This window comes from Tenrec ecaudatus, chromosome 15 (genome assembly GCF_050624435.1).
Source record: "Tenrec ecaudatus isolate mTenEca1 chromosome 15, mTenEca1.hap1, whole genome shotgun sequence".
NCBI lineage: Eukaryota > Metazoa > Chordata > Mammalia > Afrosoricida > Tenrecidae > Tenrec > Tenrec ecaudatus.
Window position 1 is genome coordinate 40009569 of NC_134544.1, and position 19867 is coordinate 40029435.

General features: G+C 48.2%; 1 protein-coding gene across 1 annotated transcript in view; it reads right to left on the reverse strand.

Annotated features, from left to right (window-relative positions):
* Positions 1–334: 334 nt before the first annotated feature.
* MOCOS (molybdenum cofactor sulfurase) overlaps positions 335–19867 on the reverse strand; it is a 64740-nt gene continuing 45207 nt past the window's right edge. Inside the window, exons 12-15 of the mRNA XM_075532572.1 lie at positions 14832–14937; positions 13692–13845; positions 8963–9067; positions 335–5656 (exon numbers count right to left, since the gene is read on the reverse strand). Coding sequence (XP_075388687.1) covers positions 5504–5656; positions 8963–9067; positions 13692–13845; positions 14832–14937 — 518 coding nt within the window. The 3' untranslated portion in view covers positions 335–5503. The remainder of the gene's footprint in view (positions 5657–8962; positions 9068–13691; positions 13846–14831; positions 14938–19867) is intronic.

Genomic DNA, 19867 nt, shown 5'->3' on the forward strand with positions numbered 1-19867 from the left:
TTCACACTTGGCTCCCACCGAAGTTCTTGGGAAGCGCACCAGCATGCAATCTGGAAGCAGATTTCTCCTGCACGAAACTGGCTTGAACAAGTAACCCATCACTGCCGAGCGTAGCTCTGCTACCAGTTAGCTGATGAAGACAGGCCTGGGCACCTGCATGCAGTAGTGCGGAGTCTCAAACAAAAGTTGGATTTTTTTAAGGAAAAGCTCAGAGTAATGAAACACAAAACCCCTATTTAACCTCGTTTACCTCCACTGCTACTGAACTAGAGAATCACAGAGGCAGAGGCCGTTTGGGGGTTGTTTGCTTTTTACTTTTTTATTGTGATCCGGGAGAAAGCTTACAGGACAAACTGGTTTTCCATGCAACCACTTGTACACATTTTGTTTCCTGGCACGGAAGGCAGTCATCATGGTGAACATTCTTCCCAATCCCTCCCTGTGCTTGCCACTCCCATTCGTCCTTCTCCCCCGTCCCTTCCTGTCTTCTGAGCTTCATCCCTTTTGATCGCAGATGGTGGATGGTTCTACCTAGGAGGTGTGCCATTCCCCTTCTTCACACACACACACACACACACACACACACAACACACCAGTTGCTGGTCACCTTGTAGGCCTTTCTATTGTCGGGGTAAACTCACAGTGGCACGTTCCGTTTCAGGCTATAGCTCAGGACCAGCGTCCCAGAAGCGCCACCAGTCTGTATCAGAGTGGGAAGCCTAGTCTTTTTTTTTTTTTAATAATTTTGAGTTTTGTTCCCTTAGTTTTCTCCAACTCTATCCAGAACCATCTATTGTGATTCCTTTCAGAGCCGGGCACCATCTAGTCCTTCTGGTTTACTGGTGGTGGAAGCTGGGTCCACGGGCCCCTTTAGGTCTTTGGACTAATTGCTTCCATGCATCTTTGCTTTTCTTTGCTCTTTGCTTCAGAGAAGGAGAAACCAAGCGTTGCCCTTAGATGGGGCCCATAAGCTCTAAGATACTCGGTTTTGCTCCAGAGTAGGATGTGGAACATTATTTGTGTGGACTATGTGCTGCCAATTGATCCCTACGTCCCCCTGATGGTCCTGAGCCCCAGGCACAGTGACGCCTTCCCTTGAGGTGTGGGGTTGTGGTTAAGAAGTTGTCCTACAAAGCCCACATGGAAGAAGCACACCAGGCTGTGTGATCATGAGGTGTCAACGGGAAGAGGTATCACAAGTTCAAAAACCACACATCCAACTTAATAGGAAGGGGGCTAGATGTAGGGGAGACCCAAAGTCCACCAGCAAGACAATTGGACAGCCTCTCTCAGCAGGGCCCGACAGAATGGAAGACAAATCCACTGATGACCACATTACGATCCTCGGGTTCTTTAAGATTTCCTCCCCTTACTATTATGTCCGTATACAATATATCTCATTGATCGTGTTGGATTTGTGTATGTTCATTTGCACATTTAAGATAGCTTGCTACATGGTAGCCAAGCTAGATGGCCCCTCAGAGGGGTCAATGACAGGAGCAGGGGTTCCCTGAGGGTATGGGACGTGAAGGTGGGGTGGGGAGGAAAGGGGATAGAGGAGAATTGATAGCATTGATGACTGATGGGACTGAATAGCAGAACTGTATGGGAAGGGAAAGGATATATTGGAATGAGTAAGATAGGTCAATAAAAATATTCGACAACGACAAAAAGACGTTGTCCTAGCTTTGCAGGGTGCACTTGGAACACTCCCTAGACACGCTGCACAAGGCTCCAGCTCAACCACTCTGCAGCTCAACCACTCTGCCGTGCCTCGTCTTTCAAAGCCCACAAATTTCTGGGGAAACACCAAGGCCACGAGCGAGCTAATGGAACACACTGGCTCCTGATCCCACGGGCTTCGAAGAGCTCACCAGGAAAGCGTGAGCCTACAGCACTGAACAGCTGAGCAACAGAGAGCCGTGGTGACAATGGTGTAGGAAACTAATGGAGGCCGGGGTGGGCAGGAGCCTTTGGGCAGAGAAGTGACAGGACGATGCAGCAATCCAGGTGAAGGTACAGACAGCCTGGCCAAAGACATGGGGTTCTTATGTGGACACCATGCCTTAGAGCAGTGGTTCTCAACCTTCCTCACGCCACGACCCTTCCAGACAGTTCCTCATGTTGTGGTAACTCTCCCAACCATAACATTATCGTCGTTGCTACTTCATCACTGTCATTTTGCTGTTATGAATTGGACGACCCCTGTGAAAGAGTCGTTCGACCCCCAAAGGGGTCACGACCCATAGGTTGGGAACCACTGCTTTAGAACACAGGCAACCTGGACGCAGGACTGGACTTGCTCTATGATGCTTCAGAGGGCAGGGCTAGGACTCATAGCTAGACCTCACAGGAAGAGAGCTAGAAATAAGCTCAACACAGACAACTTGCTCACAACAGCTCAATGGAATGGATAACTTCATGAGAAAGTGAGGTTCCTTTTGCTAGACACATTCAACCAGCGGGTGCAGGAGCACAGGCCCAGGGTGGTGCAGATGGGATTCCTACCCCTCCGCAGGTCTCTCAGGTGGACAGACCAACACCATCCCATGGGGGACTGGGGAGAAGGGCAGTTGGTCACTCATGTACCGCCCTCGCTGAGTGGAACTCAGACTTGTGAGCAGTCCCCATGGAGTCCACTCAGAGGAGCCCGTGCTGGGAACTCAGGACTGGGGGTGCTGGCCTTGCCTTTGCAGGAAATGTAGCTAGCCCCAGGCAAACTTGCCCTCAAGGAATGTGGCCACAACTAACCCTCTGGGCCCCTGTGTGCACCCCACCTTCACTATATACATGGGGGTGGTATGTGGGGGGGGAGCGGGGGTTGCTGCCACATTCTCATACCCTCCAGAATACCTTCCTCAGTAGAAAGGGGTTGAAGAGAGCCTTCCAAGTCTTTATAAAGGAAAAAAGTCAATGTGGGGAAAAGATCCCATAGGAACCATCACAAGTTCCAAAGGGTAGTGGCTGTCACCGGGAAATGTCCCTTGACTAAACCAACCACACTTCCGATGCACGCGGGGGTCTTGCGGGGTGTGAGTCCGCTTGTGGAAAGCACAGAGCTCACCTGTGCAGATGTGGAGAGTGAAGACTTAGAGCAGAGGCGGCCAAATGTATGTGGCCTACGCCCCCTTGTCTGAGGAAGAGAACAAAGAACAATGACCCAGCACCCCCTGGCCATGAGAGACTTTTGTACAGTGGCCCACTCATCGGAGAAGCTGGGTTACAGGACAAAGAACTCAGCACCAGGATCCGAGGAAGGCTGATTCGCAACCTCTGATGTGCAGGCACCGCCTTGCTTGCTGAAGGTTAGGACTTGAAGCGCTTGCTCGTGACGATCCAGGAAGATCACGGGCAACTGAATGTAAAGAAGACACATATCCTCACAACGGACCCATAGGTGATGTCGTGATTACCAGAAAAAACACCGACGTTGCCAAGGATTTCATCTTCGTGGCTCCACAATCAATGGGTAAACCTGCTGCCCAAGGCCTCTCTGAAGTGCTGAAAAGCAAGACTGTGACCTTGAGGACTAAGGTGCCACTGACCCAAGCCATGGTATTTTCAATCACATTATATGTGGGGAGCAGAGACCGGGAAGAGCGTGTCTACAGATGAATCCTTTAATCTCATCTATTAAAGAGCCTGGCAGGCTGGGCCTCTGGGGTGAAGGGAGGCCTTCACCCTTGTGAGATGGAGGTGAGTCCCAATCACATTCTCATCATTAATATTGTTCCCCACTAGATCCTCCCATCATAGGGCGACCTTACAGTTACCTCTTCCAAGCACAGGGCTGAGTGCTGTGGAGCCGGCAGCTTTGTCAATAGGAGCAGACTGTGTTACCGCGCTCTAGCCCAGCGGTTCTCAACCTGTGGGTCATGACCCCCCACAGAAGTCGCCTAAGACGATCAGAAAATACACACACAGATACGCCCACATACATGAACCTGCCATGAAGATTGGTACCCATGCTACACCATGCTTCAAGACAAAATTTCATTTATTTGTCATTAGAATAAATATTTCCCAATATATATTATATGTTTTGTGATTAATCAGTATGCTTTAATTATGTTCAATTTATAATAATGAAAATACATCCTGCATATCAGATCCTTACATAATGATTCATAACAGTAGCAAAATGACAGTAGCAATGAAGTAGCAATGAAAATAATTGTATGGTTGGGGGTCACCACACCATGAGGACTGGATTAAAGGGTCATGGCATGAGGAAGGTGGAGAACCACTGCTCTAGCCCCTCCCTCCTTTACCTGCCCGGGGAACTGGTGTTAGGTTACTCCTCCAATATACTCAGGGACCTTTAGGGTTATGGTACAGCCTACTTTGTTACATATGTGGTTACCTGTAATTAGGGGAGGCTTGCATGCCCCCTAAGTGTAGATAAGCCTTGGCTGGAAATCTATTCTCTCTCTGCGCGGACCTGGCTCCTGAAGCCATGGTGGTCCCGGAGGGGAGCACTCACATGCTTTATCTTGTCTGACGTTTCTTTAATTTCACCCCTCAGTTACACAACCGCCCCTTGGCTTGTGGAGGCTGGTTCCCCACAATTATATGCCTGCGAAAGTTGTCCGTGGAATAAGGAAGACCGAAGAAGAATCATTGCATTTGAATTGTGGTGCAGGAGAAGAATATTAAAAGTCCCAGACTGCCAAATGAACAAATGGATTTGGCTTGAAAGAAGTGGGGCCAGAATGCTCCTTAGGAGGGAGGGAGGGAGGAGGCTGGGACTTCATCGCACGTACTTTGGACATATTGTCAGGAGAGAGTAGTCCGTGGAAAAGAGCACCACGCTGGGTTAAATAGAGGGGCAGCAAAACAGAGGAAGACCCTAGACAAGATGGACCGGAACAGTGGCTGCAACCATGGGCTCTAAAATAGCAAATGTGGGGGTGGTACCGGACAGGGAGATATGTTGTTCTGTCCAAAGTAGGGTTGTTATGAGTCAGAACCGAGTCGGTGGTGCCTAACTACCACATAGCCCGTAAACCTGGCTAAAGTACAGGTCAGGGACCAGCTAGTGTAGTGAGTGATGCACTGGGCTGTTAGCCACAAGGCTGGCAGTTTGAAACTACCAGCCGCTCCGAAGAAGAAAGATGAGGCTTTCTTCTCCCAGATAGTTACAGTCTCAAAAGCCCGCAGGGGCAGTTTGATAGGGTCGACAGGAGTTGGAGTCAGGTGGCAGTGGGTTTTTGTTTGATCTGTTCTTGCAGCCCCCTATAAGGTGGCTGTGAGTCGGCGTCTCCTCTACAACAGTGATTGGATTGTTCCAGCACCCCCTCTCTACCAGGAGGCAGGAGCGCCCACTTTGGGAAACACTGAATGGGAGGATGAAGGCAACAGGTGAGAGCTGTTCTCTACCTACAAAAGACATGAGAGGAGGATGCTTGTTCAGCAGAGCGTGTCTTACTGAACCAAATCACAGATCTTCATGGTCACAGATGCGACCGTGAGAGAGAAGCGTCCGTACGGGCACAAAACATTTTCAGGAGACAATGTCCTGGTGATTGTCAGAAGCAGGTATATGGTGGCATTCTGCGTCCTCTTTCAACACAGGGAGCACCTGCGAACCTACAGACAGGAAACACGGAGAAGACAAATCCAAAGACCTGTGCATCAGGTATACTCCGAAGGTCACCTGCGAACAAAACAACGGCAACAGAGACCTGGGTTACCTTAGCGGCTCAAAGATGTTTGTAAAAAATAATGTTCGATCAAGTTTTAGTTGAACCTTTAAATATGTTTTAAAAATTAAATGTAAAAAGATTCACATTTGCAGGGGTATTTTCGTGACGGTTACGCTGCACCTCTTTATTTCCGCACTCAGTTCTTTACCTCCCTCCCACAGAATGGCCTTCTTCTCGATTATGGTCTTCGGCGGCTGCTGTTGTTCTTAGGTCCCTTCTAGTCCTTTCTGACTCCTGGCAACCCAGTGAACCGGTGTCCGGTCCTCTGCCATCCACACTATCATCGCTACATTAAAGCCCATTGCTACAGTGACCGTGTCAGCCCACCTCCTGAAGGGGCTGCCTCTCATTTTTGCTGGTTTTGTACTTTACCAAGCAAGGTGACCTTTCCAGGGACTGGCACTCTTTAGTGACATGTCCAAAGTAGCTGAGATGAAGCCTCCCATCCTCTTTTTTAAGGGGCTTTCTAGCTATGCTTCCTCCGAAACAGAATCATTCATTCTTCAGGCAGTCCAGGATATACTCAATATTCTTTGCCCAACACATGCTTCTTCAGGAGTATCACTTCTTCTTCAGCCTTCCTTATTAAGTGTTCAGTTTTTGTATGCACATGAAACCACTGAAAATATAATAGCTTGGGTCAAGAGCATCTTAGTCCTCAAAGTGACAGCTTGGCTTTCTTACAACCTCAACGAGGTCTTGTGCAGCCTATTTGCCCAATGCAATATGTTGCTTGATTTCTTGGTGGCTGCTATCATAGGCATTGATTATAGATTCCTTATGAAGAATGGGCAACACACAGGTAAACATCTTTCTGGTATTTTCTGCTTTTAGCCAAGCTCCATCTAATATTAATAACAGTATCTTTCATTCCATGTCCTCTTCTGAAACTGGCTTGAATTTCAGGCAAAGCCTGGTGAATGCACTGCCTCCACCATTTAAGAATTAGTTGCAGCACCATCTCACTGTGTGTGATCTTACTTATATTGCTTGAGGATTTACATATTCTTTTGGATCGCCTCTCTCTGAGGCGGGCACAAATCGGATCTCTTTCATCTGGTTGGCCCCATAAATGTATTCCAAATTCCTTGGCATAGGAAAACGTCTACCGCCAGCATTGCATCTGCCTGTTGAAGCATCTCAATCGGTCCGTGCTTTGCAATAATGCCATCAGGGCAGCGTGGACTTTCTGGAAGCAAATAGCCGGCTTTTCTCCCAAGGTGCCTCTGGGTGCATACCAATGACCAACCTTTTGGTTATGGGCTGAGCGCTTACCTGTCTGCACCGCCCCAGGACTCTGACTCACAGATCAAAGGCAACGTTAGGTTCTGCCCACATTGCCTGTCTGCTCTGTGGGTTAGCTGCGGTGACACCACAGCCCCCACGGCCCCTTTCCCTTCCTAAGGTCTTCTGCAGCCACGTCCTCCATCCCACACATGTGTCAATAAGAAGAGCTCGGAGTCGCTCTCGTGCGCCCCTCTGCTCAGGATCTGTTTTCCCCTCCCTGCTCAGGATCTGTTTTCCGCCTCCCTGCTGTGCTGGGATGACCGTGCTGGGTCGGTGCGGTGCTCGGAGAAGCCATCCCCACCAGGAGACCCTGGCTTGAGAAAATAAATGGCCATTCTTTTAAGCCACCTGCTGGTGGATTGGTGGTGTTGTTCCCGCAGCGCTGCCAGCTAAGCCATTTGGCTTCCTGGAATTCTTTGTGAATAAGAAGCCCCAGCAGAAAGTGTGCATCTCAACAACAACAACAAAATTCTTCCTAGAGAGTCACCGGGTTAAAAGTTCAGGTTGTCATTGGGAATCCAAAACAACACTGGGCATCTGAGCCCCAAGAGGAGGCACGTGGCCAAGCGGAAGGACGCGTATGCAGTCTCTCTCTGAAGGTATTCAGTCACACTTTGACATTTCATCCTCGATGGAATTTTCATCCTCTTGCTCATCGTCGTCATCATCAGTGACTGCAACCTGGAATTGTTTGGCTCATTTGATTATTATTCATGTTCCTATCTCTTCAAAAAGATGTGAGAGTGTGCGATACATCACACAGTTGGGGGTGACGACCTGCTTTGGGAAATGGTGGGGATGGTGACACAACATGCTGAATGTCATTAATGTCACAGAAATGTGTGCTCGCAAAATGGTTTGAATGCCAATTTTTCGGATACGTATTTCCTTACGATCATTCTTTTCCTAAAAAGAGAGCGCATGCTACAACGGGCAAACAGGAAAGCGAGGAAGGGAATGGAAAGCCATGGGTAAGACTGTGGCGGTTGTTCTTGGGTGCCATCAAGTCGGCTCCGGCCCACAGCGACCCTGTGCACAGCAGAGCGAAACACTGCCCGGTCCTGCGCCCTCCTCATGATGGTTCCCGTGCCTGAGTCCACTGATGCAGTCACTGCGCCCATCCATCTCCTCAAAGGCCTTCCTCTTTTTCGCCGCCCCTCCCCTTTACCAAACACGACGTCCTTCCCCAGAGACTGGCCTCTCCTGACAACCTGTCCAAAGCAGTAAGAGGAAGCTTCGCCAACCTTCCCTTTCAGGAACTCTCTGGCTGCACTTCTTCCCAAACAGGTTTGTCTGTCTGTTTAGCAGTCCGTGGTACTCTTGATATTCTTCCATCGCCCCAGTTCAAATGCATCCTTTCTTTATTCCATGTCCGACTTCCATGTGGGTATGACGCAATAGAGCCTATCCTGGCTTGGGTCAGGTGCACCTTAGTCTTCCAAGTGACAACCTTGCTCTTCCATATTCTAAAGAGGTCTTGTGTGGCAGATTTGCCTAATGCAGCCCATCGCTTGCTCTCTTGACAGTGGCTTCCATTAGTATTGATTGTGGATTCAAGCAAGACAAAATCCTTGACAACTTCAACCCCTTCTCCAACGGCCGTGACGTGTCCTATTGGTCTGATTGTGAGGATGTTGGTCTCCGTGGCAGTCTTCTAGCTTTGGAATGTGCAACTTTCCCAAATTCTGAAAGTTGCTCAGCATTATCGTGGCATAGATAGGAGCTGCAGTGGGTTGCAAGTTGTGCTGCTCAATTCGAGGGAAGCAGTTCGAAACCACCAGCCGCCCCTCAGGACAGAGACGGAGATTTCTACTCCTTGGAAGAGCTACAGTCCTGGAAACCCACAGGGGCAGTTCTACTCTGCCCCCATGGGGCACGATGCGGCAGGCTTGACTTGATGGCGGTGAGACTGTGGTGTGAGGAACACTCTGAAACCTTAAGATGGGACCGTGGTTTGGAATCACGCTCACCTTGCTCTTTCGACTCTGAGAAAGCCTCTGGAAAACATCTTGGTTTCGTTGCCCAGTTTTCTGATCGATGCAAATCATCTGGCACCTGTGACAAGGTCCCAAGACCTGGGAAGTGAGAAGAAAGGAGACAGTGCTACCAGAAGAGCAAGCAGACCCTTGAGTTTTGCAGAGATAATCGGGGCCTGGGAGAGAGTGGACGTGGGGGCCATCCCCAGCCGAGTCCAACCAGCACAAAAATGCGCAATCCAGAACTCAACTCTGCCGAGCCAGAAAGTGGCCTCTGGCCCCGGCACCTGCTGGGTTGCGGCTGCACTCTGTGTCAGCAGAAAGGCTGCTGGGGGCGGGGAGGTGGCTAAAGAAGAAAGAGAGGCCGTTAATCTCAGCTAAGTCTCAGGGAGCATTAGGGATCTGGGGCAGAAAGCAGGTTGGGAGATGGTAAACAGCCAAAGATGCACCGCCATGAGAGAGCCGCAGGGAGGGCCTCGCATGCACCCACTGTCCACTGTGATGGCTGAGGGGGCAGACTTCATGGTGGATCTGTTTTATCACAATCAATGGGGACACCCACCCCAAAAACAGACAGAAAGGGATGTCCTTATGTTCCTGGGCTTTGGCCCAGCTATTGCGTTTCTAGGAACTTAACCCGGGGAAAGGGATGTTGGTGACATAGCGGTTACTCGCCACATGGCTAGATAGAGCAAGGTCAGCGGTCCTAAACCACCAGCCATTCCTCAGGCGAAGGACGGGGCTTTCGGCTCCTGCCAAGAGTTTGTCTTGGAAACTCTCAGGTGCAGTTCTACCCTGTCCTACAGGGTCGCGGTAAGGCAGCGCCGTCTCCATAGCAGCAAGTTGGGTTTGGGTTTGGTTGTTGGGTCCTGAGTCCAACGCATCTGGAGCCCCCTCCCCAGGTGACCAGAGTAGAACTGCCCCATAGAGTTTCCTAGACTGTCCTCTTGATGGGAGCAGGTGGCCAGGCCTTCCGCCCACAGCAGAGTGGCTAGTAAGTTCACACCTCCACCACCTTTGGCTAGTAGCCCAGTGCTCAGCCATTGCACCACCTCTTCACGGGTTTCCACTGCTCTCTACTGTCAGTCACTTTGCCACCGGGGTCAGTGTCTTCATTTACATAATTCCCTTCTTAAGATCAGCCTCCCCAGGAAGCTCTAAATCCCGTGGGGAGAAAAAACTTTGTGACTGGATGACATTAGGAGAAACGAGCCTTTCAAAAGAAAAGTAATTAAAAAATAAATATATAGATAGATAGATAGATAGATAGATAGATAGATAGATAGATAAAAGTACGTGGATGAAGCTCTAGGGCAGGAAGTAGAATAAGGGTTTCAGGTGGGGGAGAGAAAGGGAGCTGATGGCAAGGAGTTCAGGAAGGAAAGAATGTCTTGCAATGGCTCGTGGTAGCAATTGCACAATACTGCTTGATGTGACCGAACTAGGGAATCATCTGATATCTGTCTTAACTCCCAATAAAATGACATTTTTAAAAAAGTGGACTCATTTGGCTGCAACTGCTTCAACGTGGGCATTATCACCAACAAATATCTTCTAAACATTTACTCTTTCAAAGGCACAGTGGGAACTACATCTTATCCATTTCAGTGCCCGCAGAGGATTGCGTTACATGAACATGGCAACCCCAAACCAAGCCCACTGCCCTGGAGCTGATTCTATCTCAAAATGGCCCTCCTTGGAACCGGTGGAGAGGTCTGGGAGGCTGGCCCCAGCACCATAAATTAAGTGGATTCCTGCCCCTCCCCCGAAAAGAATTTGTTCCAAAGGACGACATTGACTCTGCAGCTCTGGGAGATGGACATATTTAATCAGAGCACACGGGAGCAGATGAAGGGGCAGGAGGAGAGAGTGGAGCATAGCCTGGCCCACCAGGCCGTGATGATGATGTTCCTGAGTAGAGCAGCCAGTCCACAGAGAGAACAACATGGCTGGCCCCACTATGAGACATGATGCCCCTCAGTGACTAAGGGCGATACAGGGGACAGCACCGGAGACACAGTGTGGGAATTGCACCTGACCTGATCCCACCACACCGAGGCAAATCACTGGGGGAGTGCAGCGGAACAGCAAGGGAATGGAGTGGCAAGGTCCCCAGGGAATGCTGAAAGTGGACTTTGGGGCCAGGGCGTGGTGCCCTAACAGACTGGACTGGAAAACGCTCCTAAGGGCCAGCAAACGATCCCTGAACTAACTACAAGCTTTTCTCTTGTGAACTGTTTTGTTCTGTTCTTTGTCAGTGGTTTGTTTTTGTTGTTTTGTTGTCTGGTTGTATACTGTTGCTTTGTTTTCCTCTGTCTAGTTTTCGTGCATGTTAGTGACTCCACAGGTCTGTCTGAATAGGACAGGCTGGATGAACTATCTGGAGGAAAAACAACGGGACCGACAGTTTTGGGGGGACTTGGGGTGGGGGGGGTAGGGGGGGTAAGGAAGTGGTGTTAACAAACCCAGGGACAAGGGAAAAACATGGGACCCCAAATGGTAGAGAAGGGGGAGTGGCTGGCCTGGTGGGAAATGATCAAGGTAAGGGTGCTTAGAGAAGAGGTATACGCTAGCCCAGGTGGCGATGAAGCATGGTAGTAGGGCAGGAGGAAAGTCAAGGGAGATGGAGGAAAGAGCTAGGAGTCAAAGGGCATTCATGGAGGTCTAGACAAAGACATGTACATGCAAATATATATAGGAGGATGGGGAAATAGATCTATGTGTCTATATTTTTAGGTCAAGTATTAAGGTGGCGGAAGTACCTTGGGCCTCTACTCAAACACTCCCTCAATGCATGAATACCTTCTTTTATTAAATTGGAACTCCATGATGCTCACTCTCCCGACACAACGGCTGGATTCAAAGTGGGTGAACAAGTAAATGTGGTGAAGAAAGCTGATGGTGCCCGGCTATCAAAAGAGATAGTGACTGGGGTCTTAAAGGCTTGAAGATAAACAAGCGGCCATCTAGCTCAGAAGCAACAAAGTCCACATGGAAGAACACACCAGCCTGTGTGATCGAGTGGTCCCAAAGGGATCAGTTACCAGGCATCAAAGAACAAAAAATCATATCATTGACTGCACACCTCCATGATAGGATCGCTGAAGACAAATGGGTGCATAAGCAAATGTGGTGAAGAAAGCTGATGGTGCCCGGCTATCAAAAGAGATAGCGTCTGGGGTCTTAAAGGCTTGAAGGTGAACAAGCGGCCATCTAGCTCAGAAGCAAATAAGCCCACATGGAAGAAGCACACCGGCCAGTGCGATTACGAGGTGCCCAAGGGACCAGGTATAAGGCATCATGCAAAAAAAAAAAAAGATATAAGTGTGTGTATGTATGTGTATATATGTGTATATGTATATATGTATGTGTATATATGTATATATATCATATTAAATGAAGGGGGAAGTGCAGAGTGGAGACCCAAGGCCCAAGTGTCGACCAATGGAGATCCCCTCATAGAGGGGTTTAGGAGAGGAGATGGGTTAATTAGGGTGTGAGGCAGTATCGATGAAGAACACAGCTTTCCCCCAGATCCTGGATGCTTCCTCCCCCCAACTACCATGATCCGAATTCTACCTTGCAGGGCTGGATAGGACAGAGGCTGTACACTGGTGCATATGAGGGTTAGAGGTACAGGGAATCCAGGGTGAATGATACCTTCAGGACCAAGGGTGTGAGGGACGATGCTGGGAGAGTGGAGGGTGAGTGGGTTGGAAAGGGGGAACTGATTACAAGGATCTACATGTGACCTCTTCCTTGGGAGAGGGACAGCAGAGAAGGGGGGAAGGGAGACTCCGGATAGGGCAAGATATGACAAAATAACGATGTATAAATTACCAAGGGCATATGAGGGAGGGGGGAAGGGGGAGGGAGGGGGGGAAAAAAAGAGGACCTGATGCAAGGGGCTTAAGTGGAGAGCAAATGCCTTGAGAATGATTGGGGCAGGGAATGTATGGATGTGCTTTATACAATTGATGTATGTATATGTATGGATTATGGTAAGAGTTGTTGGAGTCCCTAATAAAATGTAAAAGAAGAAAAGAGAAAAAAATGATTAGGGAAAAGACTGTACAGATGTGCTTTATACAATTGATGTATGTATATGTATGAACTGTGAAAAGAATTGTATGAGCCCCAATAAATTGTTAAAAAAAAATGGCCCTCCTTAGGGTTTCTGAGACTATAAATCCTCAGAAGAGCAGATAATCTCATCTTTCTCCCAAGAAATTGCTGTGGTTTGAACTTCCAACCTTGTGGTTAGCAGTTAAGTGTTTACCCAACAGCACCACCAGGGCACCTAATCCATGAGCATAGCATCGTTTACTTAACCAACCACCCTATTATGCACTCTGAGGGTGTGCCCTAAGAGGGTGTCCCTAATTTTTCACAATTACAGAAATTCTACTGCAAACAATCTTGTACTATGTCTTACATGCTTGTATGAGTACTTTCATAGAATAGATTTCTCCAAGTGAAATCATGGAGTTCAAGGACATGTATATTGTAATGTCTATTAATTGTTTTTTCCTAAGAACAGAGACCTAAAGAAAGCAAACCATACTAAGAAGTCATCTCAGAAAGGTCCCTAAAAGGATCCTCTTCTGGTGATGTCCCCAGGGACCCTGAGGAGGTGCAGGCATTTTTTCTCCTGGGAAGTTGCTGAGAGTGACCCAGGGCCTGGCATTCGGGTCAGTCTTCATTGATGAGTCTTGGGGCTTACCTGGAAATTCAGGGAACCAACTGACATCCCATCCCATTTCTCTTCTTCAAAAGCCCTTGTCCCATTGATCACAATATTGGCCCGGAAACGCAAGATGAGATCACTCAGTGGGAATAGTTCCTCCTTTCCGTTCTCATCACTATTGAAGACACAGCTAGAATTGAAAAGAGGAGGGAGGAGATCATTGCTCTGTTGTAATGGTTCTGCCTGCCTTCCTTTATCAATTCCACTTTGCCCTGTGGCCTGAATGATTGGGACAAGCTTTTACCACAAATGTGAGGCCAAGCCATCAATTGCTATGACTTATCAGGCGCCAACCCGTGGGGTATGGTGCCCTCTCCAGGGCCTGGACCGCAAGAGGCAGTGCCAAGGGTGAGTCCATTTATCTAAAGTGATGAAGGACTTTGGAAAGCAGGTGTGATAGTTACATTTTGTGTCAACTTGGCTGCGCCAGGATTCTCAGTGGTTTGGCAGTTAAGACTGAGTAATCCCCCTGACCTGACCTACCTAACACAGTCACCTCCATAATAGGATATGCTAGCAACAGCCAACCAGTTGTAAGAAGATTAGGGTGATTGACAACATCCTCAATCAGATATCAGCCCTGACAGAATCAATTAAAAGTGTATTTTCTCAGTGATATGGCCTGCTTATTATATAAGTAAAAGAGCTGGCTTACTTTTAGCTAGATCTGAATTTTGCATATGGCCTCCGGTTCTTTGGAATTGAGTCAACAGCCTGCCTTCTGGTGGGCTGGTCCTGTACCCATCAGCAGCCTGTGAGCTCACCTTCTGAACTTGGACTAATCTCCCTCGGGGGTACCAGCCTGTTATCCTCTTGCCAATCTTGAATTCATCCGCTCCAGCAGCTACCACAGTCAAGGGAAGCCTCCAGCCTAACATCTGACCCACAGACTTAAAACCTGCCCTGACTTGGGCTTGTTCCCTTCTCCAACTGTAGAAGCCGTTTTCTTTATATAAGCCTTCCTATGGATATCTATATTCATATTCATAGTTCTACACATACACACACACACACACACACACACCTGTCACTCATTTTGCTTCTCTAGGAAGCCCAGCCTCAGACACCAGGTGACCATATAAACAGCAGGCTCTGCCCAGACGTAGGAGATCTTACCTAGCACTTAATTGTTGCTGAAGTTCCAAAACACTTGCTCTGTTTAGCAGCAGATACTGGGCTTCGTTTACTAATGAAAGGCTGGCTGTCATACCAGGAGATTGATCTAAAAACAAAGGAGCATTTTAAAGAGATGTGTTCCTGGAAAGCTGGCTTCCGTTGACTTTCATTTTTTAAAGGAAAGACTAATTCTATAAGAGAAGAAATGGCCCCGGCAATAACAAAAATGCTCTGAGCCTGGCTCATCCTCTTGTACATGGAAAGGAAAATGAGTTCCTAGAATACGCTGTTTAATACCCTCTGAATCAATCAATCAATGGATCAATCGATAAGCATGCCAGCAAAAAAGACTTGGATGTGACACTCAGATGGGGGTGACTGAGTGGAGTGGGGGGGCCCTTCTCCAGGGCGTGGACAGACCTTATGAAGGAAACCAGTATAAGCTCTTCATTTTTAGGCAAGTAACAAGCAATCAACCTTAGAAATAAATATGACAGTTACTGAAACAAGCAAACAAAACTACTGAAAGAAAATACCCAGAGCCAGTTAGAACCGTGGACAGCCTGTCTCTGGCTTCCCTCTCCTGGCTGGTAGCACCCCTCACTGTGTTGACCCGTTAGCCTCTGTACCCCTGGGGTGCCCGTGTTTATGCAAGACAAATAAAGAGGGTGGATGGGTCAGGGCCTCCTGAGCCCACTTTATAGCCCCTACTGGACATAAGAATAGAAAGTTATCAGAGAGTCACTCTCCACTGGGGTTCACACTCGTGAAGCTGTGTTATTTATTTTTTTATTTTTAAATAAATGAAACACAGGGAAGTTGAGCCAACAGGGAAAGAAAATATAACAAGGATTTGGGGGGAAGGAGGCAAAGAGGGGAAGGGGAGGTAAGTGGGAAATGATGTCAGGAAGTCCAGGAAGGAAAAGTATATTGTGAAAAACATGTATGTTTATAGAAGAAATTGTACAATCATGGTTGACATGATTGAACTATGGAATGATATGTCATATGTATTGGCTCCCAAGTGACAGCAATTGTTTTTTTTAAAGGCATAGATTCAGGAATGGGTTTGGGGAATCACACTAAACCCTAGCTCCAACGTAAGAAAAATCAGTTCTTATATCACGGCCCTGCTCAATACTCACCTTCATGAAATGATCGCTGAAGATAAGGGTGCTACAGCAAAATGTGGTAAAGAAAGCATATGGTGCCTGGCTATCCATCAGAATAGTGTCTGGGGTCTTAAAGGCTTGTAATCAAGCAAACAGCCATCTAAGCAGGGAGTCAACTAAGTCCACACAGATGAAGCACATCAGCTTTTGTGACCCAAAGACGACAGTCACAGAATATGAATATGGTGAGGAGAAAGCATCAGAATTATGGACACCCAATTTGTAGACGGCTATGGAGGTCGGTGAGAGCCCCAGCCCCTCTGCAGAGTGTCCGGTCAGACGGAGCCGCTGGCAGATCGCTCTAGCCACAGGCAAGAGTCTCAAATCGCCTTACTGTCACTCAGAGACCATTGCAATCTTGGTTATGCTGCATTGAACGTGACACTTGGCCAGTTTATCACCCTATAGACTCTAGCTGAATTTGCTCCAGGTGCAAGTCTCTCTTACTGGTTCCATGACAGCCATTTCTTCCCTGGCTCTTATTTGTATTTTTGTCCGTATACATTTATGTGTTCATCCTTACCACCTTAGCACGATTTTGTTTTTTATTGTTTTCTGTTAGGTCTCCCAGCTGTGAAGCATGGAGGAGTGGATGCACAGGGGTGGGGGGTGGATGACAGGGAGGGGATGGGGATTGGGGGAGTAAATGTTGAGGATGGGAGGGGGAGGGGGCACTGGAATGGATCATGATTGCATACCTCCTCTTAAAGGAGATTTAACTATGGGGGGGTTGATAGCACAATTCTCCTTGATAGGACTGAACTACTGAATTATATGATATGGAAATCACTTCTCAATGAAACTGTTGGGGGGGGATAGAGATGCAAGATGAGTCATATAAATAAATAAATAAATAAATAGATGAATGAATGAATGAATAAGTAAATAAATAAATAAATGAATGAATAGATGAAGTGCAAGTCCACTCCTCCAAAAGAGATTGAGGGAGAGGGAGGAGGAGGAGGATCACTCTCCAGATGTTCCACTTGCAAAAGTCCTTCTTGCTAAAATGACTCTGCCAGAGAATGGAGGTGGGACCCCAGTTCCGTTACGTCCATAAAAGGTCCTTTGCCCATTCTGGGGGTTAAGCCCTTCTGGGGTAGAAAGCCAATGCCCCATTCACACCCAGGAGTCTAGGCAGAGATAATAAAGTGTCTGAAGCTTGAGTGGCCATTCCCCCTGTGGGTCAGGGAGAGGCCAGTTCTTTGGCGCCATCAAGTGACAAGTGATTAAAGTCATGCCACGTAGATCCCTGGGCTTCAGGTCCTGTGATTCGGAAGGAATCCAGTGTAACAGTGACCTTGGGTTAGCCAAACTCCTGCACCCCTGCGACTGCACCCACTCCTAATCGCTAGTGCCGCACAGAAGGCTTCTCCACAGAGAACCAGTGCTGACCCACATCTGACGGCAGGCGACAGTCATTCATGGAGATGGGACCCAACGGGCAGCCACCCATCTCATTAAAAAAACAAACAAAACTCAGGGCCATGGAGTCCATTCTGACACACAGCCGCCTTAGCGGACCCGGTAGAACCAGCCCGTGGGTTTCCAAGACTGCACCTCTTTGTGGAGTAGAAAGCTTGTACTTCTCCAATCGAGCAGCTGGTGGTTTTGAACTACTGATCTTGTGGATTATATCCTAACGAGTATCCACTCTGCCGCCAGGGCTCGGCCCATTTTATTAAGAGACTAATTTCAATAAGTTTTCTCTTCCTGTGGAGTGATAATCTTTCAAATTTGATAGTAAACTGTGTTGCTTTGATCAACTACGTCTAAAAACTATCACAGGTATCCAGAAGAAATTCCCTAACACTTAGACCCTTCTACTCAGGGTAAATGTTCATATGCTTCACAATTTATAGATACATTTTAGGTTCTGAGAAACATGATAGGGTGATCAGAAAATTGCATGAATGAAATATATAATACGAAGATAAGACCTCACTAGGAAGTAGAGTGGAAATATACCGTATATACTCATGTATAAGCCGAGTTTTTCAGCACAGAAAATGTGCTGAAAAACTGGGGTTCGGCTTATACACGGGTCAGTGGTACCCCAGAGAGGTGTAAACATCTCGTGGGTGATTGATATTCCTCCGCTGTTCATTCAAAGCCCCGCTGACACTGCAGGACTTTGAATGTTTGTTTACTCACATCTAACCAATCAGAACTGTCCTATGACATGGACGGCTCCAATTCACAGAAGCACTGTAGTGATTCACTTTGGCCGGCAGCTGAACTGGTAAGGATGTGTCTGTGGCTGCGCTCCGTCTCTCCCCTCTGGTCTCTGTGTTAATTCACATCCTGCATTTCCCACCCTAGGCTAATACTTGAATCAGTAAGTTTTTCTGGTTTCCCAGGTAATAATTAGGTACCTCGGCTTATACGTGGGTCGGCTTATATTCAAAGATATATGGTAAATAGCTATTTTAATTGAGATCATACTATAGCTTTGAGTTTTTTCTAAGCGGTACTAAGGCAAAATGCTTGAAGTCCTACAATCTCAGCTTTCTGCCCTAGGCAGCACCCTTGGGGTATAACTAGTCCTCAGCAACAGATGTTATTCTTGTCTCTGTGAGTATCACTGTGGTTCCTGACCCACAAAGGCTGCCACTGCCCTCCCCTGCCCAGCCCTTTGCTTCCCCCGTCAAACTCTCTCCACACCATGCTGAGTGTCTTTCTAACACAAGTGACCTCGGAGGACTCGCGGCTTAGCCTTCTTCCAGGAGTCCCTGGCAACTGAAGCGTCATCAGAATCTCACTCCACAGAGGCTCACATGTGCATCCTCCCATCTCTCCCCTGCCCCTGCCCCTCCTAAACTCGTCTCTAAATCCAGGACATATCAAGCCCTGATTCTGCCTAAACTGAGATCCTGAAGAACTGGGATGACCATGGCTTAATCAAGTCAGCCACGCTCTAGTTAGATACTCACCCCATGGCCATCAAGTCGATTCCGACTCACAAAAACCTTAGAAAGGGTTTCTGAGGCTGCAAACCTTTACAGCAACAGAGAGCCTCTCCTTTCTCCTGGGGAGCTGCTGGTGGGTTTGACCTGCCTGCCTTTCGGCCGGCAGACCAATGCTTATCTGACAGGCTTTCTCCTATGTAAACAGGAGACACTCGATTGAACGACTAGAGCATCAGCGTTCACAGCCACTCCCTTTCCAGATAATTCATCCAGACGCCATTGGATCTGGGAATCCCAGTCCCGGGAGGATGGCCAATGTGCTCTCCCTTCTGCTCCTGTCCCTGGTCATACTCTGGCCTGACAGCACCGCTCACCTCCCCAACACAGTGGCCATCACACACTCCCCTTCGCCAACAAATTCTTTAACAATTTAAGGCAGGAAACGGTCCCGTTTTAAAAGTCTACACAATCCAGATCTTTTAGCTGTCCTCTATAGGTATGCATTTTTAGGATGCCTAGGGTAACTTCGGCAGGTCCTTACCGTCGGTGGCACAGTGGTTAACACTGCTACCAGAGAGCTTGTGGGCTGAGCCCACCCAGTGGTTCTGTGAGAGAAAAAGCCAAGAAGGAAACCCCTCCGGGAAGCTCCACTCTGTCGTGCGGAGTCGCCATGAGCCGAATCCGCACGCCGCACTACGAGCAACGGTCTGCATGTGGTCGGGTGCTGTTCGGGTTGACAGGTCAGGCTTTCTGGGAGCTGGCCACTAGGCCAGGCCACCCCACTCCAACACAGGCAGCAACGGTGCGGTCATCTGTTTGCTCACGCCTCTAGCGTTTACTGAGCAGCCACCGTGACCGGAGCTGATCTAAGCACTGAGGACACAGCGTTGAGCAAAACAAACAGATCTCGTGGGGCTGACTTTCCAGGAGGAGGAACCAAAGAGCAAGGCAAAAG